Raw genomic sequence first — 26928 nt, 5'->3', positions numbered from 1 at the left:
TTTCCATCTATCTTCTGATAGAACATTTGAAGTGATATATTAACTTTTGGTTTATCAACCAATACTTGAACTTTTTTCATATGTAAACACAGTTTTTATGACTCTTGTGTTAAGACAAAATAACAATAAAGAGTTTTTTAAATACTAGTACTTTATACTAGTATTTACTACTAGTATTAAAGTTATTATTAGGAAAGGAGTTGGATACTGAACAAGAACCACTGGCTTTATGTGGGGAAGGAAAGTGTTAACTTTTAGATAATTTTCAAAGGTCTTCTTTTCCTCCTAGAAGCCTAAGGTAGCAAGGAAAAGAGAAAGTTTTGTAACCAGGAAGATTTTGTAACTAGTCAGATATTTCCTGTACAGCCTCATATAATAAATAATAACATTGTTACCAAGTCTGTTACAGAAAGATGAGCCACTTAAAAACAGTTCAAATGAATTTTACCAATCTGGAAGCCAGTGGGTCATGGCTGTAATCCTAGCAGTTTGGGAGGCTGGGATCAGAGGATGACAATTTCAGGCTAACCTTGGTAAAAAGTTCTTGAGACCCTCATCTCACTTGAAAAAAAAAACAACAAAAGCTGAGTGTGGTGGTGTCTGTCATCTCAGTTATACAGAAATATACATAGAAGGATTGAGGTCCAGGCTGGGCTGGTCTGTACAAAAAAGAAACCAAGACCATGTAAACAAACGAACAAGCCAGAGCTATGAACGCTGGTGGCTGATGCTTGTAATCCTAGCTATTCAGGAAGCTGAGATCTGAGGATTACAGTTTGAAGCTAGCCAGCCAGGCTAGGCTATGAGACTCTTATCTCCAGTAAACTACTCAGAAAAAAGTGAGAAGTGAAGTGGCACTGTGGCTGAAGTGGTAGAGTGCTAGCCTTGAGCACCAAGAAGCTCAGGGACAGTGCCCCGGTTCTGAGTTCAAGCCCCAGGACCAACCAACAAACGACAACAATAAAAACACAGGAGAAAGGGCTTGGGGGTCTGCCTAGCAAGCATGAAGCCTCAAGTTGTCCCCCCCCCTACTCCTTTTTAAAGGAATCAGGATATATTTGATTTACTAGGAATTGAACATAGGTCCTTGTTTCTGCTAGTAAATACTCCACCAGTAAGAAACCTGACCTTAAACCACTTTTAAGGTAGTTCTGGAGCTTGTCTGATTTTTTTGCAATCCACAGTGCTACAAATTCAACCCAACACCTTATGCATGCTAGCAAGTGGTCTAGCACTGAGCTATAACCCCAGCCCTGAGCTTGCCTGTTTAATAGAATTCAGTTCACAGAACTCAAAATTTTAGAGTTAAATCTGGCATAGTGTTGCAGTTCTGTAATCCTTGCATGCAGGAGGCTGAGGACTATGAATTCAAGGCAAGTTAGAGGCAGCTAGGGCTGAATAGCAATACCGGTCTAAAAAAAAAAAATCAAATTTAGAGAAGAAAATACTATTGGAAAACTTTTTTGTTGTTGTTGTTGTTGATTATGGGGTTTGAACTCTGGGCCTGAGCGCTGTCCCTCAGCTCTTCAGCTCTACCACTTAAGCCACAGTGCCATTTCCAGTTTTCTGGTGGTTTATTGGCGATAAAGAGTTTCACAGCTTTTCCTTCCTGGGCTGGCTTTGAACCATGATTCTCAGATCTCAGCTCCTGAGTAGCTAGGATTACAGGTGTGAGCCACTGGTGCCTGGCTTGTTTAAGAGAACTTTGATTTATCTTGGCGTTGTTAACGATAGTAAAATGGTTACTGAGTTCTATCTGCCTGTATTATGTACCTTCTACTTGTCAGATGCTATTCTACATACAAGAGCTACAGCTAGGAATAAATCAAATTTCTTCTAATGCCACTAGATAAGTAAGTAAAGTATATGGACTATTAGATTTTTTTTTGTCACTGGAATAAAAACAGGAGAAAAAACATGGAAGTTTTGAAGAGGGAGGGAACATATGGAAAGCTAATTAGGGGTATAAGCATTACAGGCCTAGAGCACAATGTTAGATGCCTCCAGCATGAGCATGTCTAGTGCAGGTCTGGTGTGTTCCAGGCTCTGTTCAGAGTAACAGAGGCAGTGGCTGGAGCCAATAAGGGAATGGTATGAATAATAGGAAAGGAAATTAGCTGACATGGGACCTCCTAGGCCAGTGGAATAGGGTTTGAGGAAAATAAGGAAGATGTGTATACTTTTTGAATAGATTTACTGGCTAAAAATCTGGTAACAATTTTCCCAGTGACATTTGATACTTAATAAAGTGGAAAAATAAACCTCTGTAGCTATGGGCTCCACAGGTATGGATTCAATCAGGGATCCAAAATATTATTTTTTAAGTTAGCATATCTTAATAGTAATGAATCAAATTTATTCTGTTTTTTTTTTTTTTGTTGTCTTTTTGTCAGTACTTGGGCTTTAATGCTTTATTACTTTAAGCCATACTTCCAGTCCTTCCCTTTGGGTTTTTTTGTTTTTTGTTTTTTGTTTTTTTTGGTCGTGGGGCTTGAACTCGGCTTGGGCGCTGTCCCTGGGCTCTTCAGCTCAAGGCTAATACTCTACCACTTGAGCCACAATGCCACTTCTGGTTTTCTGGTGGTTAATTGGAGATAAGAGTCTCACGGACGTTCCTGTCTGGGCTGGCTTTGAACCTTGATCCTCAGATCTCAGTTTTCTGAGTAGCTAGGATTACAGCGTGAGCCACCAGTACTGGGCTTGGCAGTATATTCTATATTCTATCCACTAGAAAAGAAAGCCCTGCTCCATCTGAGCTGCCTGGCCACACTCTTGAAAATGTACTCTTAATAAATAAGATATTTTGGTATGTGAGGATTGGTTGAGGAAAATATTTTGCTATGCTACTTTTGGAGATTAACAGTGATTGGCATAATTTTCAACAATTATGTTTCTGTAGCATGTTTGGCTATAGACATAATAAACAAGACTAGTATAGAAAAGCCTGTGTGCGCCCAGCAGTACCATTCAGTCATCATCTGTTCCTGTTTGGAGAGTTTCTACTGAGCTAGTTAATAAAAGGAACTATTCAAACACAACTCAGCAGTGTTTAGGACTTCTTTACTAACCAGCTCCTTCTTGAAGAAAAATATAGAATCATCTGAAATAGTAACTAAAATTCTCAGTATGTTCAATAAAATCAGTGTGATTTGATCATTAGGAAAAAATTCTCAGTATCAGTGAAAATTAACTACTAGAAAAAATACTCATAGTAAGCTGAATGCCAGTCTTGAAGAAGTTTTTTGTTTTTTGGTGCTACTACTGGAGCTTGAATTCTAGGCCTAGGCATTGTCCTTTAGCTTGTTTTGCCTGTGTCATTTTGGGACGTTTGTTGAGTTATGCTTATCACTTGAATCATAGCTCCATTTCTGGCTTTTTGGGGGTTAATTGGAGATGAGTCTTAAGAGACTTTCCTTCCTTAGGCTGCCTTAGAACTGTGATCCTCAGATTTCAGCCTCTGGAGGAGCTAGTATCATAGGCCTGAGCCACCAGTGCCAGGCCCCAAAGAAAAGGATTTTTAAAAATCAAGATACTTAAACGTAAAGGGAGGGCTGGGATGTAGCTCATTTCAAGATGCTTGCTTAGCAAGTGCAATATCCTGGTTTGATGTGCAAAAAAGAAAAGACAAAAAAATACAGTTTAAAAAAAGAGTAGGGGGGGCTGGGAAGGTGGCTCAGTGGTAGAGCGCTTGCCTTGCATGCCTGAGGCCCTGGGTTCGATTCCTCAGCACCACATAAGCAAAAAGAAAAAAAGCCAGAAGTGGCGCTGTGGCTCAAGTGGTAGAGCCTTGAGCTGAAGAGCTGAGGGACAGCGCCCAGGCCCAGAGTTCAGGCCCCACAACCAGACCCCCCCCCCAAAAAAAAAAGAGTAGGGGCTGGGAATGTGGCTTAGTGGTAGAGTGCTTGCCTAGCCTGCATGAAGCACTGGGTTCGATTCATCAGTACCATATAAACAGAAAAAGACAGAAGCGGTGCTGTGGCTCAACTGATAGAGCACTAGCTGTGAACAAAAGAATCTCAGGGACAGTGCCCAGGCCCTGAGTTCAAGCCCCAGGACTGGCAAAAAAAAAAAAAAAAAAGTAAAGGAGGAATTCAGAATAACCTTGAAATAACTTGAACAGTTTGGACTGCCTTCAAACTTCAATAGAGAAAGAATTTTCCCTGGGGATCTTGGTTTTGTATTTTCTACCTTTATATTTGACACTCCCTTTATATTTGACACTTTGGTTTATTACAAAGTCCCTTGCTCTCATTTTACAGCATATATATCTCTATCATAGGTAATAAGTTAAATACAGTCAGTTATGCTTGTAAGGATAGGTTATGTTTTCTTTGATTTTTAAGCATTAAAATGATTATTTTGGAGGTTAAAGAAAACTGCCCCCCATGAAGGCAGTGGCTCAATCTGTAAGCTAATGGGAAGCAGCACAAAAATGTTAATGCTGTATTCTTTCAATATTTAATATTTACATGGACTGATAGCAAAGCAAAATGAGTCCTTTCACTTCAAATGGATGATTTCATATTTATTATGTATTTATTTTAGTACTGGTTATTAAAAAGTCATTACTTCTAATAAGGGGAGGGGCCACTGAGCAGGAGGGGAACTTAACGGAGAGCTTTGCTTAGGACTTGCTTTTCATGAACTCAGATCCTTTCTTGTTTGGAAATTTGAGAAGAAAGCACAGCTTTGGCCCTTGACCTTCCCTTTGTAGGAATGCATGAGTCTTTGTTTTACTGGGGAGAACTACCTGCCTAGAAGCAGAGGCAGGAGGAATTATAGTGGATAAAATAATGCTTCCAATTCATTAGCCCAGTGGTCTTCAGATTTTGTTTTCCGTATCCCTTCAAAGAACTGGAAGCAAGGACTATGCATTTCCTTGTCCACTTACATTGATATTTGACTCCTTCTAGTAAATTAAAGGATCTTATTTATGCTTGCTTTTCATACATATATTTATATACTGTATATTTTCTAAATATTTACAACTCATAGAAAATGTTCATCATGTAACCCTTCGCAAAGCTAGTCCTCAATATGAAGCCAAATGCATAAAATCAGCTGTAATTGCTATGGGCCTTAATTGCTTTAGTGACATTTTTTTTGTCTGATTAATCATATTCATATAACACCTTTACGGTTCTATGACTTTTTTTTTTTTTTTTTTTTGGGTCCAGTTGTGGGGCCTGAACTCTGGGCCTTAGTGCTGTCCCTCAGCTCTTCAGCTCAAGGCTAGCGCTCTACCACTTGAGCCACAGCGCCACTTCCGGCTTTTTTCTTTTTGCTTATGTGGTGCTGAGAAATCGAACCCAGGGCCTCAGGCATGCAAGGCAAGCGCTCTACCACTGAGCCAACTTCCCAGCCCGGCTCTATGACTTTTTAAAAAACATTTAAGTTGTTTTATTTTTAAGCTTTTGCCTTTAAGCATGTAATATCTTATATTTTTTTGGTCCCGTTGTGGGGCCTGAACTCTGGGCCTAGGCGCTGGCCCTCAGCTCTTCAGCTCAAGGCTAGCGCTCTACCACTTGAACCACAGCGCCACTTCCAGCTTTTGTCTTTTTTTGCTTATGTGGTGCTGAGGAATTGAACCCAGGGCCTCATACATGCAAGGCAAGCGGTCTACCACTGAGCCACCTTCCCAGCCCAAGCATGTAATATCTTTTATTGATTTGGTGGTGGTGTGAGGGAGCTGCTACCAGCTCCTGGGAAGACGATCCTGTCTTCACATATTTACTAGCACCTCAATTTACATACAGGAGCCATCTTGGGAGGTTTGTTGAGTTATGTTCATCAGTGAAAAGCAAGATATTAAAATCTTTTTATTCCCTCCTCCTCTTCTATATCCAAGCTTTGTTCATTTGGCAAAAGGACATTATACTGGGACAACTCCAGGAAGGTTCCACTGTGGACATAGGGGTCTAAAAGTTTCAGAGCTAGAACATTCCAAACCATCTTTTTATTTTCTATTTGCTGGTACTGGAGAGCTTGAACTCATGCCTCAGCTCTCACTTGGCTTTTTTTTTCCCCACTTAAGGCTGGAGCTCTACCACCACTTGATCCATATTTCTACTTCTGGTCTCTTTGGCTGGTTAATTGGAGATAAGAGTCTTACAGACTTTGCCACCCAGGCTAGTTTTGAATGATGATCCTTAGATCTCAGCCTCCTAAATAGTATTACTGGTGTGAGCCACCAACATAGCTTGAAACCCAGCTTTTTGAGAGAGAGGGGGAAAAAAGCTATATAAATGGACTTATTAGTTATAAGACACATTCTGGTTTCAGAATCATTAAAATGAATGTCTTGGACTAAAAGAAATACCTTAACAGGGCTGGTCCCCAGCTATAAAGGCACTGTACTTAAGTTGTTTTTCTAAGTCTTTATCTAACAGCAGATGTTACTATTTCTACTTCCTGGTCAGGAAATTGTCTGAACATGGAGAGTTTGAGTCTCATGTTTTCAAGACCATACAACCAGGAAGTCAGGCGTGGAGGCAAGCCTTCTTAATTCCAAAATATTTACCCTTATCTGGCTTAAGGGTCAGAGGACAGCTTTCAACAGAGAAATGGTTTGTGAATGTGATACTTTGAATATGTTTCAGTCTCTCTAAGGTAACCAGGAAAGACACAGGTGCATAGGTACCACTGAATTGTTAGTTTCTTAGTCTTTGTCTAGTCTCTGGATGCAAAAGAACTGATAGAGCTTCTCAGAATCCAAATAAAGAGAGGTTAGGTTATAGACAGTTGCCACCACACTCTGCTCTTGTAACAACTTTTCTTCTTTCCCTTTTTTTTTTTTAAATTGTGAAAATACCGTGCGGAGGGGTTACAATTACATGGCCAAGGAAATGAGTACATTTCTTTTTTTTTTTTTTTTTAAATTTTATTTTATTTTATTTGAGAACATACTGTACAGAGGGGTTACAATTACATGGTCAGGATAATGCATACATTTCTTACCAAGCATTGCAGCCTCCTCCTTTGTTTACTTCACCTCCCTTCCCAGCCTCCCCCCTCCCCCCCACCCAATCATACCCGCCCTCCCCCCCCTCCGACATTGTAAAGATGGTTTTGACATGACATTTTGTACTTCTCATTGTTGCAACAGGTCCACCTGAATCCTTAAACGACTTGTTTGTCCCCATCTCCTCCACATGTTATACTGACATCAAATATAGTGAAAGCAGGGGTTACACTGTGGGGGAGGGACATACAAAGCAACCAAGAAATAATCTTATAAATGCGTTAGAAACACATGCATGAAAGAAACAAAAACATTAAAATACATATTTGAGGGTTCGTTTTCCTAACATCACCTTCTCTGACTTTTTCCGCTTGACTCATACCTATACTAGATATTGCAAATAAGGGAAACCATGGGACCTATGTTTCTTTGGGCCTGGCTTACTTCACTTAATATAATTTTTTCCAAGCCTTTCCATTTCCTAACAAATGGGGCAATGTCATTCTTTCTGATGGAGGCATAGAATTCCATTGTGTATATATACCACATTTTCTTGATCCATTCATCTATTGAGGGGCATCTGGGTTGGTTCCATATCTTAGCTATGGTAAATAATGCTGCAATAAACATAGTTGTGCTGGTAGCTTTAGTGTGGTCTTTTTTGTAAACATTAGGGTAAATGCCCAAAAGTGGGATTGCTGGGTCATAGGGGAGCTCTATGTGGAGTCTTTTGAGGAACCTCCATACTGCTTTCCAAAGTGGTTGAACAAGTTTACATTCCCACCAACAATGAAGTAAGGTTCCTTTCTGTCCACATCCCCTCCAGCATCTGTTGTTGTTAGAGTTCTTGATTTTTGCTGTTCTAACTGGAGTGAGGTGATATCTCAATGTTGTTTTGATTTGCATTTCTTTTATGGCTAGGGATGTTGAACATTTCTTCATGTGTCTATTGGCCATCCTTCTTTCTTCTTCAGAGAAGCTTCTCTTTAAGTCTTTCGCCCACTTACTTATTGGGCAGTTGTTTCTTTGAGGGTTTGTTGTTGGGTGGTTTAATTTTTTGAGTTCCAAGTATATTTTAGATATGAGACCCTTGTCTGTTGTATGGCTAGTAAAGATCTTCTCCCAGTCCGTGGGCTTTCTATTGATCTTGCTAGCTATGTCATTTGCCCTGCAGAAGCTCTGCAACCTTATACAATCCCATTTGTCCAACCTTTCTTTGATTTGTTGTGTTTCCGGGTCTCTATTCAGAAAATTTCGGCCTGAGCCAAGGAGACCCAGGGTTTCTCCTATTCCATCCTGTAATGTTTTCAGAGTGTCTGCTTTGGGTTCAAGGTCTTTGATCCATTTGGAGTTGATTCTGGTGCAGGGTGATATATAAGGATCTAGCTTTAGTTTTCTACATGTAGTTAACCAGTTTTGCCAGCACCATTTACTGAAGAGGCTGTCTGTCTTCCATTCTATTGTTTTAGCTCCCTTATCGAAGATTAGATGGCTATAGGTCTGTAGGTTCAGGAAATGAGTACATTTCTTATCAAGCATTGTTGCCTCCTCCTTTGTTTCCCCTTCCCATCTCCCACTCTCCTCCCCTCCTCCCCCCACTCCTTTTTTTTTCCTTTCTTCAGTATTGAGATTTTGAACTCAGGGACTTATGTTTGTTAGGCAGGAGCTTAGGTGATCTACCATTTGAACCATACCCCTAACCCTCTTGTAACCTTTTAGCTCACTAACACAGTGAGCTGTCATACCAAACTAGCTGTAGTCATCTAGTACTGGAACAGATTAAACATTACCATGTTTGTTTTCTTAGTTGGTAGTTCAAGTTAGTTCCCTTACCTCTGCTGCTGTCCATAGGACTGATTGTCTTGCTCTGTATAGCTGTGCAGATAGCAGATTCAAGCTGATCCCAATGGCAGACCATGAGTGCTCTCTCAGGGGCATTTTCTGACTCTTCAACAGATGACAAAAGAACATTCCACAGCCTTTTGAGTAAGGTGGCAGCAGGGATGTGGACCCAGCTGGGTAGGCTGGAGCAGAACCAGGTTAAGAGTTGCAGCAATTGCATGAAGGATGCTTTGGTCCAGCTGGCCAGAAGGAACTCATATGAAGCTGCAAAGAAGCTATGTGGAGAAGACAGAGGTGGGGGTAGGGAGATCCTACTGGGGGTCACTGAGTCTCCTAGGGCATGTCTACAAGACTTGAAGGTCACAGTCGCAGACTAGTTGTCTTTTGGAGTCTAGGGCAGGAGAGGTAGCTAGATTGGGGCCCCTGGATTCCAGTTCCTGCCTGGTCCTCATTCTCCTGTTGTACAGCTTGAGCAGAATCAGAACTGTGGTGAAGATGATGATGACCACCACAACGACAGCAACAATAGCTCCTGAACTCTAATACAGGAAGGCTTCTCCCTTGGTACTCATGTGGTCATGAGAAGATAGCATCTCCCAAAATTGTGGCTGTGGTCATCTGGATCTAATAGTAAGCAATACCTAGGGACATAGGATACAGCACATAGGCTGCTCCCGGGTGGCTGCTGAGTGCCAGAATCCAAGTACAGACTCCTTTTTGAATGCCCAAGTCATTCCACTTTCTGGGAGAGCAGTGAGTGGTTGCAGAGCAGGTCTTGCCTCATCTTGGGATTGGGGACTCTTAATTACATCTCTGTTTTGTTCCTTCAGAGATGGTAGGAAGGCAGGTATGCTGTAGAACATCAATGGCCAAGTTGTGGGTGTTTTCATGTGTATTAACCAAATGAGGTCCAACAGATAGGTTGCATTGCTTGGAGCTAGCGTCCATGGCTACAGAAAATGCAGATTCCGTGGAGGGTGAGGCTGGTTTTCACTACTCAGGGACTCTGTTCTGCCTCTGCTGGGCCCACCACTCTTTGGTGCTTGTTCTATCACTTTTATTTCAGAAGATGGATAGATGAAGTTTGGTGTTGTGCCAGAAATATGTTAAACTGAATGAAACAGAATACAACCCATGTTATTAGCCCTTTGTTTGGTGTCCCAGAAGTTGTTTAAATATGCAGTTAGGACATTCCAGAAGTAAAGAGGGGGAAGTGACCCTGAGAGAGGGCATGGGAAGAAGAGAACAGTATGGGACAATTCTCAGGTCAGCTTTAGGACAAGGCAGTGGAGCAGATCTGTGAATGGATTCTCCTGAAACCATCCTGACTTCCTGGGATGTTACCCTGGCACCTCTAGGGTTTCTGAACTCTGGTTTGAAGAAAGCTGCTCTAGCCTGTTTCAATTTGCTTTTATATTCAGCTGGCTAAGTTCTAGAACACTAGAACATCTCTTGGCTGTACTCCTTAGGGTATTATAACATCTTCTTTAGTAACTGTCAGGTAAGGTGGAAGAAAATGAAAACATTGGCTGAAGTGGAAGAGCATCTACCTAGCAAACTCAAGGCCCTGAGTTCAAACCCCAGTACCACCAAAAAGAGAAAAGAAAAGCAGGCTGAACAAGATCTAGGTAAGCCGTGTCAGGACAGGTGGGAAAGATCCTGGGTGGATAGTGGTAATGGGCCGTGAGCACACATCAGTATTCTCAGTGTTTTAGCAAATCTGTCAGTGACAGTGCCTGTACATCTTTTTTTTTTTTTTTTTTTTTTATTGATTTTAGCAAATGGTATGTGTTAAGTCTACAAATATGGAGCACCAGGCCAACGGCCAGCATAGGGGCTTTGTCTGCATTGGTGTACTAGGGTGGCATCGTTCCTCAATCAGTGTAAATTACATCCATGTCTCCAGATTTGTTTCCATGAACTATACTAGAAAAATGCATCTTAACCAAAGATAGATATATATTATCACAGATACAAGATCATATATAGTATGTGATACATCATTGTATGATTCAATTCATACAAAGCTGAAGGCATAAAAATAACTTAAGTGGATATTGTTCAAAGTGGTGGTCATTCTGGAAGGTAGCACCTTGGAGAGACCTTAACTTATAAGGCACTTTTTGGAGTGCTGGAAGCGTTCCATTTCTGATGGGAGTGGTATGTATAGGGGGACTCATGTGTATATTTTGCCATTGGATTTTATAATTTCTAGTATGTGAGTCATTCCTCACCAAAAAGAAAAAAAAAAATCTACCAAGTAAGTTCAGTGATCATTGATGACTTCTTTAAAATCCATTAATTTTGCCAAATCCAAAAAAAAAATCTGTGAGAAAAAAACAGATTCTTTGCTCTGTTCATTATGAGAGCAAAATCAAATGTGAATAATTTAGTGATGGGTTGAGGTTTGACATCTCAAAGCGTTTGGGGCCTAAATTTTTCAGAAGCTCTTGGTTTCACGGTTCACGTTGGCACTCCAGGGCTTCACACCATCAGAATTCAGATATCTGCACTGAGTGCCTGTACATCTTATCTCCACTGTTGTTGCTGCTTTTTTTTTTTTTCTTCCAGTCCTGGGACTGGAACTCAGGGCCTGGGCAGTGTCCCTGAGCTCCTTTTGCTCAAGGCTAGCACTCTATTATTTGAGCCACAGCACCACTTGCGGCCTTTTCTGTTTATGTGGCACTAAGGAATTGAACCCGGGGCTTCATGCATGCAAAGCAAGCACTCTACTACTATGCCCTATTCCTAACCTTGATGCTTTTTTTTGTGCCTGTCCTGGGGCTTGAACTCAGGGTATTGATGCTGTCTCTGAGCTTTTGTGTTCTGGGCTAGTGCTCTACCACTTGAGCCACAGCTACATTTCTGGCTTTTTGATGGTTAACTGGAGATAAGAGTCTTAACAGAGTCTTCCTGGCCTGGCTTCAAACTTCTATCCTCAGATTTTAGCCTTCTGAGTAGCTACTATTTCAGGCATGAGCCACCAATGCCCAGCTTGCTGCATCGTTTTTTAAAGACGTGTGATCCCTCTAGGCATCCAGTGTTGTAGCATTTGTAGCACTTATAAGCTCAGATGAGTTCTTTCATTTTTTTTTCCTTTTGTGCCAGTATTGAGGCTTTAATTTAGGGCTTTGAGTTCTTGCTTTTCCTTCTTTGGTCATGGGGCTTGAACTCTGGGCCTGGGCGCTGTCCTTCAGCTCTTCAGTTCAAGGCTAGCACTCTACCACTTGAGCCACAGCACCACTTCTGTTTTTCTGGCTGTTTATTGGAAATAAGAATCTCACAGACTTTTCTGTGACTTTTCAAAGCCTGGGCTGGCTTTGAACTGCGATCCTCAGATCTCAGCCTCCTGGGTAGCTAGGATTACAGGTGTGAGCTACCGGCGCCTGGCAAGTTCTTGCTTTATTTTTGAATAGCATACACTATATGCTCAAATTTAATAATTAAAGGCTGAGTTCTGGAGACCTGATGGAGTATATGTACTTTGCATAAATTAAAAATAATTGTGGGACAAGGTGCCAGTGGCTCATGCATGTAATCCTAGCTAATGAGAAGGCTGAAATTTGAGGATCATGGTTTCGAAGGCAATGTCTGTGAGAATCTTATCTTCAATTAATCACCAAAAAGCTGGAAGTGAAGCTGTGGCTAGCCTTGAGAAAAAAGGCTAAGAGACCTGCTCAGGCCCTGAGTTCAAATTAATCACCAAAAAGCTGGAAGTGAAGCTGTGGCTAGCCTTGAGAAAAAAGGCTAAGAGACCTGCTCAGGCCCTGAGTTCAAGTACGAGTATTGGAGTTCAAGTACACACACACACACACACCCCAAGTACGAGTATTGGAGTTCAAGTACACACACACACACACACACACACACACACACACAGTTCAAGTACACACACACACACACACACGTATTGGAGTTCAAGTACACACACACACACACACACACACACAGTTCAAGTACACACACACACACACACACACACACACACACACACACACACACACACACACACACACACACACACACACACACACACACACACACACACACACACACACACACACACACACACACACACACACACACACACACACACACACACACACACACCCAAGTTGTAGATTGAGAGGTAGAGCTGTGGCTAGCCTTGAGAAAAAAGGCTAAGAGACCTGCTCAGGCCCTGAGTTCAAGTACGAGTATTGGAGTTCAAGTACACACACACACACCCCAAGTCGTAGATTGAGAGGTAGATAATGTTTTATGATCTGTACTTATGAAAAGTGGAAGTTTTACTCATAAAAGAATTTAAACCATTAAACCAGTGTGTGTTATATATGTCTTGAAAAAAAAATCTCAAAATAATAGAAATGGTTAGAAAACAATGTGGAGGCAGACCGCAGACCAGATCTGTGCAAACTAATAAACACTAACTGGAACAATAATTGACAGTTGGGGGGCAACTTGGATAGCAGCTGGCAGACAGCTAAGAGCACCGACCAAGGTGGTAGCTACTAATTTGTCATAACCTGCAGGGTGCCATTGAGGCTACAGAGGACCAGACTGCAGTACAGGACGCCATGCCTCCCGTCCTCTGCTGAGAACTGTGCTAGCCTGGAGCTGTCCCGGAAAGGGAGCCCAGGTGCAGATGCTGATTTCTAATGTTCTTAAAATAGAGTTCAAAGGACTGTCTATGCAGCAGCTGAGCAGAGAGAGCTTTCCTGCTGAAAGTTATTTTCCCCCCCACCCTACTAATCTGACAGTCCTAACCAATGAAAACTCTCATTTGAAATAATATAGCTCCCATATTGTCCAAGTGTTATACTATGAGCTCACTGATGTTCCAGAAACATAATCTATAGCAGAATAGATTCTTTTTTTTTTTTTGGGTCCGGTCGTGGGGCCTGAACTCTGGGCCTGGGCGCTGTCCCTCAGCTCTTCAGCTCAAGGCTAGCGCTCTACCAGTTGAGCCACAGCGCCACTTCCGGCTTTTTTCTTTTTGCTTATGTGGTGCTGAGGAATCGAACCCAGGGCCTCCTGCATGCAAGGCAAGCTCTCTACCACTGAGCCACCTTCCCAGCCCAGAATAGATTCTTTTTTTTGAGTCCGGTCGTGGGGCCTGAACTCTGGGCCTGGCCACTGTCCCTCAGCTCTTCAGCTCCAAGGCTAGCACTCTACCACTTGAGCCACAGCACCACTTCCGGCTTTTTTCTTTTTGCTTATGTGGTGCTGAGGAATCGAACCCAGGGCCTCATGCATGCAAGGCAAGCTCTCTACCACTGAGCCACCTTCCCAGCCCAGAATAGATTCTTTTTTTTGAGTCCGGTCGTGGGGCCTGAACTCTGGGCCTGGCCACTGTCCCTCAGCTCTTCAGCTCCAAGGCTAGCACTCTACCACTTGAGGCACAGTGCCACTTCAGGCTTTTTTCTTTTTTTGCTTATGTGGTGTTGAGGAATCGAACCCAGGGCCTCATGCATGCAAGGCAAGTGCTCTACCACTAAGCCATCTTCCCAGCCCAGCAGAATAGGTTCTATTTTGGAGTAGATGGAGATTTTTCTCCCCTCACACTGGGACTTTTTTGTGTGTTTTCAGTCTTGGGACTTGAACTCAGGGCTTAGGCACTGTCCCTGAGCTTTTTTGCTCAAGGTTGGTGCTCTACTGTTTTGAGCCACAGCCCCACTTCCTGTTTTCTGGTGGTTAATTGGAGATAAGAGTCTCACAGACTTTCCTGCCCGGGCTGGCTTTGAACCACGATCCTCAGATCTCAACCTCCTGAGTAGCTGGAAATATAGGCATCAGCCACCAGTGCCCAGCTTACACTGGGACTTAAAAAAAAAAATTATTGCTGGGCATCGGTGGCTCATGCCTGTAATCCTAGCTACTAAGGAGACTGAGATCTAAGGATCTTATTTCCAGTTAACTACCAAAAAGCCAGTAGTAGAGCTGTGGCTCAAGTGGTAAAGCACTAGCCTTGAGCAAAAGAAGCTCAGGGACAATGAGTTTAAGCCTTAGGACTAGCACCAAAACAAAAAGGATGTGTGTGTGTGTGTGTGTGTGTGTGTGTGTGTGTGTGTGTGTGTGTGTGTGTGTGTGTGTGTGTGTGTGTGTGTGTGTATAATTTACTTATATCTTCTCTCTCTCAGGAGGCTGGGATCTGAGGATGAGTGGTTTGAAGCCACTCCAGTCAGGAAAGTTCATGAGACTTAGCTGTAATTAGCCAGCCAGAAAAGCTGAAGTAGGGATATATCTTAAATGGTAAAGTGCCAGCCTTGACTAAAAAACTAAAGTACAGGATCCAGGCCCTGTTCAAGTCACATACACACACACAAACACCAAAACAAAAAACAAAAAACCCAAAAAACCTCTTGAAGTTATATGAAAGTCCATTTACCTCCTCCAACAAATTGTTTATGCCTTATAATGCTGTAATTTTTGCTTGTCATAGTTATATGCATTTCAAAGACATCAAAAGGAAGAACCACCATACTCATTAACACTGGAAATAACTAGATTTACACTGGATTTTTTTTTCCTGCCAGTCCTGGGGCTTGAACTCAAGGCCTGACCACTGTCCCTGAGCTTCTTTTTGGGCAAGACTAGCACTGTGCCACTTGAACCATAGTACCACTTCCAGCTTTATTTGTTTATGTGTTACTGAGGAATAGAACCCAGTACTTCATGCATGCTAGGCAAGCACTTTACCACTAAGCCACATTCTCAGCCCCACACTGGGATTTTATTAGTAGCTTTTACTGGCTGTTGAACTCAGGGCCTTTCTCTCTCAATTGGCTTTTCTGCTCAAGGCTAGCACTCTACCACTTGATCCATACCTCCACTTCTGGCTTTTTTGTTGGTTAATTGGACTTTTGTGCAAGCTGCCATCTTGAGATTGCATCCTCCTGCATAGCTAGGATTATAAACTTGAACCACCAGCAACTGGCTCACACTAGGACTTTAGATCTTCAAGAAGGCAATAAAAACTTGTATTTACTACATTCATTTGTAACTTTGATGTTTCTGAATCAGAACTATAAACCATTTCCAAGATTTTAGTTCAGAGTGGAAAATTTTCAGTTCATGATCAGCAGCCTGTTTGTCATTGGTTTAGTTTTTAAAGAGTTTGTCAGAAAATCATAGCAGAAACAAGCTCCGTATTTATATTGTTTAATCAATACACTGAAAGCCTAGAGAATGGATTTTACTTCTTAAACACTAACTTCTGATGTGGTACCAAATTGCTTGTCATTCACCAGACTCTAGCAGTACTAATATCATCCACTGCTTTAATATAGCGTGATTAGAAATGTATCAAGGGGTAGTTGATACATTTGAGGAAAAAAAACCCAATTTTAAGCATTGCTGCTGGGGATATTCCCCAGTTTTTTGAGGTCGTAGAGAAAAGTTAGAGTACTAGAGATTTTTCTGGGCCAAGTGCTAGTGGCTCACACCTGTTACCCCAGCTACTTGAGACTGAGGTTGGGAAGATTGCAGTTCCAGCTTCAAGAGAAGTTTTTGAGAGAAACCATCTCAACAGGAAAAGCAGAGTGTGGTGGTGTTGTGTCTGTTGTCCTAGCTTTGGTAGAGTATGTAAATAGAATTACAGTCCAGGCTGGCCTAGGAAAAACAAATGAGATTTTATCTCAAAAATAACCAAAATGGTTGGGCATTGGTAGCTCACGCCTGTAATCCTAGCTACTCAGGAGGCTGAGATCTGAGGATCGTGGTTCAAAGCCAGCCCAGGCAGTCCATGAGACTCTTACCTCCAATAAATTACCAGAAAACCAGAAGTGGCACTGTGGCTCAAGTGGTAGAGTATTAGCCTTGAGCTGAAGAGCCCAGGGCCGAGTTCAAGCCCCACGACCAAAAACAAAACAAAACAAAACAAAAAAAAAACAACCAAAAAAACCCAAAGGGAAGGACTGGAAGTGTGGCTTAAAGTGATAAAGCGTGCCTAACAAATGTGAAGACCTGAGTACAAACCCCAGTATTGTGGAAGGAAGAGAGATTTCTTGAAGCTGGTAAATGCTTTGACTTAGAGCGTTGATTGCTTTTCAGTCAGCAGCTTCTGATAAATATGTTGTCACATGCTGTCCCCAGCTTCTCTTTAAGATGTTTCCTTAGGGCTGGGAATGTGGTTTAATGATAGAGTGCTTGCCTTGTGTACATGAAGTCCTGGGTTCAATTCTTCAGTTCCACAGACACAGAAAAAGCCAGGATTGGCATTGTGGCTAAAGTGGTAGAGTGCTAGCCTTGAACAAAAGAAGCTCAAGGACAGTGCCCAGGCCCTGAGTTCAAGCCCCAGGACTGGCCAAAAAAAAAAAAAAAATTGGTTCCTTAGAGTATATTTATCAAAACTTTGGAGTATTTCCATGAATAAGTAGTATTTTACAACTGGTTTTACTGAAAAGAAATTGACTAATACAAGATTGTATTTTTTTTTTTTTTGGGTCCGGTCGTGGGGCCTGAACTCTGGGCCTGAGTGCTGTCCCTCAGCTCTTCAGCTCAAGGCTAGGGCTCTGCCACTTGAGCCATAGTGCCACTTCCGGCTTTTTTCTTTTTGCTTATGTGGTGCTGAGGAATCGAACCCAGGGCCTCATGGGTGCAAGGCAAGCGCTCTACCACTGAGCCACCTTCCCAGCCCCAAGATTGGATTTTTTTTGTTTTTTTTTTTTTGTTGTTGGTCATAGGGTTTGAACTCTGGGCCTGGGCAATGTCCCTGAGCTTTTTTGCACAAGGATAGCACTCTACTACTCTGAGCCACAGTACCACTTGAGGTTTTCTGGTGGTTAATTGGAGATGAGTCTCCTACGATGAGTTTGAACTGCAATCCGTAGATTTCAGCCTTCTGAGCAGCTAGAATTATAGATGCAAGCCATTGATGCCTGGCAATATTGGATTGTTTTAAAAGTCAGTTTACCTTTCTGATATGATGAGTGCAATTAATTATTTTTCCGGTGTGGGGCTTGAACTCTGGGCCTGGGCGCTGTCCCTCAGCTCTTCAGATCAAGGATAGCACTCTACCACTTGAGCCACAGCACCACTTCCAGTTTTCTGGTGGTTAATTGGAGATGAGTCTCATGGACTTTCCTGCCTACACTGGTTTTGAACTGCTATCCTCATATGTCAGCCTCCTGAGTAACTAGGATTACAGATATGAGCCACCGGTGCCCATCTGCAATTATTTTTTTTAAAAATTAAAAAAATGTATTAGTTGCATGGTAGTGGTAGTGTTTTCTTATTTCCACACATGCATATAAATGTGCCACATCAACCTCACCCCCTGCCTCTCCTTTATTCCCTCATTCATTTAAAACAATTTTATCAGGTTTGATGGTTGTTCTAAGCATCAAAATTTTGATTGTGTAAAACATTGTTATTATTTAGCTTAATGAAGAGGTATAATCCATACCCTCTGGAACAAAGATCTCCCAATTTTTCCTAGTAAAAACTGCTTTTGAGTTTTCTGAAGTTTTGTCAATAAGGCACAAATGCTAACTGTGGAATTGCTGTTTGGGACAGGAAATGTTTGTAGCTAGCTGTCTCTTCTGATGTATAGTACTTACATAAAAAAGAAAACATTTCCTCATGGAGTTTCTTTTTTTTTTTTTCAAAGTTGCTGGGATTAGGGTTGAAGTTAGCCTTTAATATGCAATTATTTTTCTTATGTAGCTAGAAACTTGGCTTATGATTAGTTAGGAATCTCCAAGGAAACAGAAGCAACATACAACTATATAGTTTTACCTGAATTTGCTTATATATATATATACACACACACACACAAATATATTAAACTTATGAAATATTTGTTATATCCAGGTTATAAGTAACCGTAAATTGCTCATTCAGCCCTTGACCAAGTTTTTTTTTTTGTAGGTTGTGGGGCTTGAACTCTGAGCCTGGGCGCTGTCCCTCAGCTCTTCTGCTTAAGGCTGGCGCTCTACCACTTGAACCACAGCGCCACTTTTGGTTTTCTGGTGGTTTATTGTAGATAAGAGTCTCACCGGCCTTTCCTGCCCAGGCTGACTTTGAACCACAATTGTCAGATCTCAGTCTCCAGAGTAGTTAGGATTATAGGTGTGAGCCACCATGCCTGGCATCTTGACCAAGTATTTATCTTTAGGATCTGCACATATTCTGGTACATTACCTGTTCTGTTCTAGAGTGATACATGACGAACCTGTTTTATTAGGTACTTACATTTACAACTGGTGCAAAGGCCCAGCTTACATTCTGTCTTCTTAAGCACTTTTAAATTTGGTGATAGTGATGAGTCATAATGACACAAAACAGAACAGTTCTTTTTAAAGAAAAAAACAACAAAAAAACTTTTTTTGTGTGCTGATCCTGGGGCATGAACTGCTGTCCCTGAGCTTTTTGTTTTTTTTTTTTTTTTGGGTCCGGTCATGGGGTCTGAACTCTGGGCCTAGGCCCTGTCCCTCAGCTCTTCAGCTTAAGGCTAGCCACTTGAGCCACAGTGCCACTTCCAGCTTTTTTTTTTTTTGCTTATGTGGTGCTGAGGAATTGAACCTAGGGCCTCATGCATGCAAGGCAAGCACTCTACCACTGAGCTACCTTCTCATCCCTCTGAGCTGTTTATTCTCAAGGCTAGTACTCTACCATAGTTTGACTTCTTTTTGGGGTGGTGGTGTGCTTAATTGAAGATACAAGTCTCACAGACTTTCCTGCTCTGGCTGGCTTCAAACTATGATCTTAGATCTTAGCCTTCTGAGTAGCTAGGGTTACAGGGGTGAGCCACTGATGCCTAGCTTCTTTCCCTCCCTCCCTCCCTCCCTCCCTCCCTTCCTTCCTTCCTTCCTTCCTTCCTTCCTTCCTTCCTTCCTTCCTTCCTTCTTCCTTCCTTCCTTCCTTCCCTTCCTTCCTGCCTTCCTTTTCTCTCTTTCTTTCTCTCTCTTTCCTTCCTTCCTTCCTTCCTTCCTTTCTTTCTTTCTTTCTTTCTTTCTTTCTTTCTTTCTTTCTTTCTTTCTTTCTTTCTTTCTTTCTTTCTTTCTTTCTTTCTTTCTTTCTTTCTTTCTTTCTTTCTTCTCTCTTTCCTTTCCCTTCCTTCTTTCTCCTTCCTTCCTTCCTTCCTTCCTTCCTTCCTTCCTTCCTTCCTTCCTTGCTTGCTTTCTTTTCTCTTTCCCTGAGACTTGAACTCCTTTCTTGAATACCAGGATGTTGTCCCTGATACTTTAACTCAAGGCTAATGTTCTACCATTTGACCTACAGCCCTACTTCCAGGTTTTTGGTGGTTAATTGGAGATAAAGAGTCTCATGAACTTCTCTGCCCTAGCTGGCTTTGAACCTCAGTCTTCAGAGCTCAGCCTCCTGAGTAGCTGTGATTATAGGCATGAGCCACCATTGCCTGGCCTATCTTCATTTTTTAGTTTTTGAGATTTTATTAAATTGCTTTAGTCACAGAGCCCCCTCTAGAGTATAAATGTATAGCTTATTTATAGTTACTGATACATAAGCAACAGAGTTTCATATGTTACATTATATAACTGGTTGATTTTTGTGTTTTTTTCTTTGTATGTATTGCCAATAGAGAATGGTTTGAAGGATGAGAGGTGCTCACCTAAATTTCTTTTCAAGTAAATTAGATCCTAATATATATATATATATATTTTTTGGGGTCTGGTCATGGGGTCTGAACTGTGGGTCTGGGCACTGTCCCTCAGCTCTTCAGCTCAAGGCTAGCCCTAGATCCTAAAATATTAATGAAGGGAAATTTTGTATTATAGAAGGTGATGGCTTCCTATGATTACAATATAGATTAATAACAGATTAGGGGCTGGGAAGTTGGCTCAGTGGTAGAGCGCTTGCCTTGCATGCCTGAGGCCCTGGGTTCAATTCCTCAGCATCACATAAGCAGAAAGAAAAAAGCCGGAAGTGGCGCTGTGGCTCAAGAGGCAGAGAGTGCTAGCCTTGAGCTGAAGAGCTGAGGGACAGCGCCCAAGCCCAGAGTTCAGGCCCCACGACCGCCCCCCCCCCCCCCCCACCCAAAAAAAAAAAAATAACAGATTAGTAGCAGTTTAACTTCGGGTAGTCTAAAACATAGGTCTGAGGTGTGATGGTGAATATGAATGCTCAAAGCCTTGAAGAATGTTTTTAGCAAGGATTATGTTCCCTTGTGACGCAGAATAGATTTGATTTGTAGTTCTCATGTCAACCCTGAAAAAAGAAGGGATGTGTACACATCTTTTATAGATGAGAAGATTGATGATCCAGATTTTTTGACATAGCAAGGATGGCATATTATAACCCAAACTCAGGTTTCTCCAGTACCATACTGTTTCCTTTTAGTTTTGTTAGTTTTTGTGTTGGTACTGGGGCTTAAATTTAGAGCCTCACACACTTGCTTGGCTTCTTCACTCAAGGCTGGTTCTCTACCAGTTGTGTCACAGCTCCACATTCAGTTTTAAAAAAAATTAAATATGTTTTAAAATTGTCATTATTATTATTACATAGGTGATGTCCAGAGGGGGTACCATTTCATAAGTCAGGTAATGAGTACATTGCTTTTTTGGACAATGTCACCCTTTCTTTTGTTCTCTCCCAGTTCACATTTGGGTTTTGGTTGGTTAATTGGAGATAGGAGTCTCTCACATTTGTCTTCCCTGGCTGGCTTTGAACTGCCGTCTTCAGGGCTCAGCCTCCTGAATAGCTAGGATTACAGGAATGAAGCCACTAACATCTGGCTGAGAAATCTTTTTATTAAATATTTATTGAGCATGTGTTGTTAGATCATGGAGCTATAAAAAATAAAAATGTGTTTCTGTGTTCCAGGAGTTGATAGTCTAGCTATAATAAATACATAAAATTAAATGAACAAAGCTTTGTGAGCATTGGAGAGTAGTTGGTTCTGCTGGGAGAATGGGGAAAGTTAGAAAAATGTGAATGCTGGAGAAGGCCTCTGCAGGCAATAACTAGTGGGGTTGGGAATGTGGCTTAGTGGTAGAATGCTTGTTTAGCATGCATGAAACCCTGGGTTCAGTTCCTCAGTACCACATAAACAGAAAAAGCCAGAAGTGGTGTTGTGGCTCAAGTGGTGAATAGTATCTTTGAGCAAAAAGAAGCTCAGGGACAGTGCCCAGGTCCTGAGTTCAAGCCCCAGGACTGGCAAAAAAAAAAAAAAAAAGCCTCAGTTTTACTAGACTTCGTATATGTGGGAAGATATTGTAGTTTAGTGATAAAGAACACAGATATTTGGAATCAGTTTATGTGGTTTAGAATGAGTTCTATTGCTTCTGATGTCAGGGATGTTACTTAACATGGCGACTAGCACACAATAGATATTCACAAAACAAAAGTTGTGTCCACCACTATTCTTTTTTTTTTTTTTTTTTTTTGGGTCTGGTCATGGGGCCTGAAATCTGGGCCTGGGCGCTGTCCCTCAGCTCTTCAGCTCAAGGCTAGCACTCTACCTCTTGAACCACAGCGCCACTTCCGGCTTTTTTCTTTTTGCTTATGTGGTGCTGAGGAATCAAACCCGGGGCCTCAGGCATGCAAGGCAAGCGCTCTACCACTGAGCCACCTTCCCAGCCCCAACACTATTATTCTTACACATGTGGTTATTAAGCACTAAGCAAAGACAACCGAATGAACCCACATAACATTGTTTGCAGAGACTCATGTAGCATGGCTATATGTGGATGTGCGTTGGGGGATAGTTTGGAGTACTGGCAAGTTGTCATGGCAAAGTAGCACAGTGGATGTGCTTAGTCACTAGCTGTAGTAGTAGGCTGCTGTAGTAGTAGGAACTATTTGAAAGAATAATGCAAAGTTCATACAGGAGAAAAGAGCCAGAGGTGGATAGGGAGAAAATTGTCAGAGATGTGAAGAAAGCTCTAGAGAAGCATTTTGAAGAGGAATGACTAAGTATCAATCTGGATAGTCATTGGATTTGACAGAAGGCCCCTGGTGACCTTAGAATCTGTGTGCAGTGCGGGTGGGGTGAGCTGTGGGAATGAGTGTAGGATGGTTGTGATAGTCAGCCATCAAACACGTGGCATGATGGGGAAACAGCAAGTGTGTACTTTTCTGTTTGTCTTAAATTAGGTGGTACATAGAAGATTGCAATTTCTGGAAGAATAGAACTAGGAGGGATTAAAATGTGAATTAAGAAGTTGATTATAGGAGATGTTCACCCACTTTTGCTGGATGAGTCTTGGTTTGACCTCTGTGTCTACAAACAGCTTCCTGTATGGCCTGGACAAACCACTCAAATGTTTTCTCAGCTGTTGATGAGTACTTGCCACAATAAACATCTCATAGGAAAGCTGTAATGGCTAAACAAGATAAGGTTAGCTGGAAGAGATTGTCAGCTGAACTTTAGACAAATATTATAGTAAGTACACTGTTTAAACACTATCTTCTAAAAATGTTTGCTATTTAAGACTACTAGTATTTAGAATGGAAGGATATGAGAGAGAAAAGAAGTATAAAAGGAAAGATAGGGAAGAAAGAGGAGGGAGGTATGTAAGAAAGGAGGGACGGAGTGAAAAGTCTGAGAGAGACAAGGAATGTGAATGAATGAGTGAACAAATGAATCCAAGATGGCTCCAGTTTAGAAAGCATTGCTTTCTTTCTTTTTTTTTTTTGGCCAGTCATGGGGCCCGAACTCTGGGCCTGGGCGCTGTCCCTTAGCTCTTCAGCTCAAGGCTAGCACTCTACCTCTTGAGCCACAGAGCCACTGCTGGCTTTTTTCTTTTTGCTTATGTGGTGCTGAGGAATCGAACCCAGGGCCTCAGGCATGCAAGGCAAGCGCTCTACCACTGAGCCACCTTCCCAGCCCATAGCATTGCTTTCCTCTTAGCATTGCTTTCCTCTTAGCATTGCTTTGTGAGGTCACAAAGGAATCCTAGTTTTTCAGATGTTTTGTTACTACTATTTACTGTGACCTTAGAGGGAGCCCCTGGTTGACTTGCCTGTCTGTGGCTTCAGTTCTTTCGTAAAGAGAAGAAAAGACCGAGGCCACCTTAAGTGAACAAGCTGACTTTTATGTGAAGCTGTTACAAATAGTGGCAATAGTAATAATGTTTAGTAGAGGTAATAATAAGTGTTTGACACTGCAAATGATAACTAATGCATGATTGATTTTAGCTTTACCTAATTTCATAACATTAAGCCTTGTTATAGTCTAATCCTAAAGTTCTTAGATCATACATTTTTCTTACTGCTTAAATTAAGTTGCTAGGCCTTTTGTGGTCTTACCTACAATTTTATTATACACATTTTTTTTTCCTTTTTTTTGTGCCTGAACTCAGGGCCTGGGTACTGTCTCTGAGTTTCTTTGCTCAATGTGAGCATTCTACTACTTGAGCCACAGCTCTACTTACAGCTTACTTGGAGACAGAGTCTCATGGACTTTCTTTTTCTTTTTCTTTTTTTTTTTTTTTGTCATTTGGTACCTGAATTGGGGCTTGAACTTGGGGTCTGGGCATTGTCCCTGAACTTTTCTGCTCAAGGCTAAGGTTCTACCACTTTGAGCTATAGCTCCACTTCTAGTTTTCTGGTGGTTAATTGGAGATAAATGTCTCATGGACTATCCTGCCCCAGACTGGCTTTGAACTGTGATCTTCTGCTCTCAGCCTTCTGAATAGCTGTCTGAGCTGGCTTTGAACCTCAATCCTGAAATCTCAGTTTCCTGAATAGCTAAGATTACAGGCATGAGCTGTCTGCTCCCAGCCACACATTTGTTTCTTAAATTGAAAAGTGGGCTGGCTGAGTGCCAGTGGCCCATGCCTCTAATCCTAGCTACTCAGAAGGCTGAGATCTGAAGTGGCGCTGTGGCTCAAGTGGTTGAGTGCTAGCCTTGAGTTGAAGAGCTGAGGACAGCGCTCAGGCCCAGAGTTCAGGCCTACAATGGACAAAGAAAAAAAAAAAAAAAAAAGAAAAGCAGTACTTTCTTTGCTTAGTTGTAACTAGTCTAATAGACTCTAATAGAGAGAAAAACACTATCTTGTAGGGTGATAGTAAGATAAAATGAACTACAAAAAAACTTAAACTTGGATTGTTGCCAGACACAGTTGTTAGTAGCTATCATTATCATTCTTTAAGTCTCTTTTGGGACTTGGAATCAATATGGAACTCTTATTCAGCTTTCTTGCTCATAGCTGACCATCTCTACCACTTGAGCCATGCCTTTACTCCAGCTTTTTGCTGGTTCATTTGAGATAAAAGTCTCTCAGATTTTTCTGCCTGGGATGCTTGTGATCCTGTACCTTACTCTGCATCTTGAGTGGTTTAGGATTAAAGGTGTGAGCCACCAGTACCAGCACTATTAGTTCTTTATAAATACTTGATATATCTGAAAAACACTAACACAAAGTGGTTGTTGAAAAAGGGTGCGACTTTGTTTTGGATACACTGAAATAAGTGAGTTTCCTTAACTAGAACTCAGATTCTATGCTGGTGTCTGTTGTGGGGATGGCTCTCTACACTGGGTACGTGTTTATGCCCCAGCACATCATGGCTATTCTGCACTACTTTGAAATTGTACAGTGACCACAACAAGACCAGGATCCAGAGGTTCCTTGGGAGAAGACACACTCTACAAAGTTGGAATAAGATTTGATCTGATGCCACAAGAAACTCTACTGGACGTCAACATCACCAACCTTCACAATATAAAGACTAAATTTCCATGAGTAGAACAGGAAAAAGCATCCTGACTCATGTGTTGTGTTCTTTATTTTTAATTTTAAAAGAGGCTCTTGTATAGTAGCTTTTGTCTATTTTAACATTGTAGTCATTTGTACTTTGATATCAGTATTTTCTTAACCTTTGTGACTATTTCAATAAGACCCTGTGAAAGCTTTTCTTAATGTAATTTTGAGTACATTTTAATTGCCTTCTATTTTTGAAATCCAAGGTCATTAGTTGGGCTCTATTGTTCTTGCAATTGTAATGGCATATACACCTGCCTGGGTATATTTCTACTCTTGACCAAAGTTTTGTAAGAAACAATACATGATTTGGGGCAGGGGGAGAGGGAGGGAGGATATTTTACACAAAAGACTTACCTGTAAGCTTGAACTCAGGAGTTCAGTTTTAGCTATCTAGATTCTTAACAGCTTTTGATTTAAAACTACTAAAGAGTTTCTTAGCAATGAAAAAGAAAAAGATCTTGCTAAAATTAATATAAAGAACATTTCACCTTTTAAATATTTAATTCTTATGTGGATTTACTTCCATGAGACTTTAGTGCTGGTTCTGTGACAGAGGTTGGTTAAGTAGATTTATTCAGGGATGCTTAGATACAAAGTAGAGTTTTGACTAGAAGGGGATCAGTTTCCATGGAGATACTATTAGCAGTGTATGTTCTTCCTGAAATTTAGGTCCATGATTGTAACAGGTGCTGGGAATGTATTTGCATATTGTGATGTAATGAGATGAATTGTTTTAAAAAAGTGTAAACTTGGTTCAAATCCTTGCACTCTTTGTATTTTTTTTAAAGATTTTTATTCCTTAGATGTAAAATGACTACCTAATTTTTGATGTAAACTCATTAAATCCAAAAAGGAAAAAAAAACAGTCAATTTAGAAGTGTATTTTTTTCTTTATGATTAAATATTGCTCTAGTAGTTTAGTTCAGAGTTGATTGAGGGACCAGATAAGTAATAATACACACATGCACACACACATATATAATACACATACATATATATGTATTTACATATTTATGGTCTCTGTTGCTCTTTCATTCTGATTCAGGCTGGTCTGGAACTTGCCATGTAGCATAAACTAGCCTTGAATTCTCAATTGTCTCAGCCTCCCAAGTTCTGGGACTATAGGTGTGTGCCACCAGTGCCTGCAGTAAGTGTTTAAATCTTTTTTTTTTTTGTTGTTGGTTGTAGGGCTTAAACTCTGGGCCTGAACACTGTCCCTCAGCTCAAGGCTAGTGCTTTATCACTGGAGCCACAGTGCCATTTCCAATTTTCTAGTGGTTTATTGGAGATAAGAGTCTCATGGACTTTCCTGCCCGGGGTGGCTTTGAGCCACAGTCATCAGATCTCAGCCTCTTGAGCAGCTAGGATTACAGGTGTGAGCCATGGGCACCCGGCTAAGTGTATATCTTAATCCGTCTCTGAACATAAAAGTTCTGATAATTAAAAACAAAATATGCA

General features: G+C 41.4%; 1 protein-coding gene across 1 annotated transcript in view; it reads left to right on the top strand.

The window, feature by feature from the left end:
- Sptssa (serine palmitoyltransferase small subunit A) overlaps positions 1-26454 on the top strand; it is a 29268-nt gene extending 2814 nt beyond the window's left edge. The window contains exon 2 of the mRNA XM_042677828.1: positions 25203-26454. Within this exon, the coding sequence (XP_042533762.1) occupies positions 25203-25306 (104 nt within the window). The 3' untranslated portion in view covers positions 25307-26454. The remainder of the gene's footprint in view (positions 1-25202) is intronic.
- Positions 26455-26928: the final 474 nt, after the last annotated feature.

This window comes from Dipodomys spectabilis, unplaced genomic scaffold (assembly GCF_019054845.1).
Source record: "Dipodomys spectabilis isolate Male_0828 unplaced genomic scaffold, ASM1905484v1 ptg000042l, whole genome shotgun sequence".
NCBI lineage: Eukaryota > Metazoa > Chordata > Mammalia > Rodentia > Heteromyidae > Dipodomys > Dipodomys spectabilis.
This window is presented reverse-complemented; position numbering and strand designations above follow the sequence as displayed.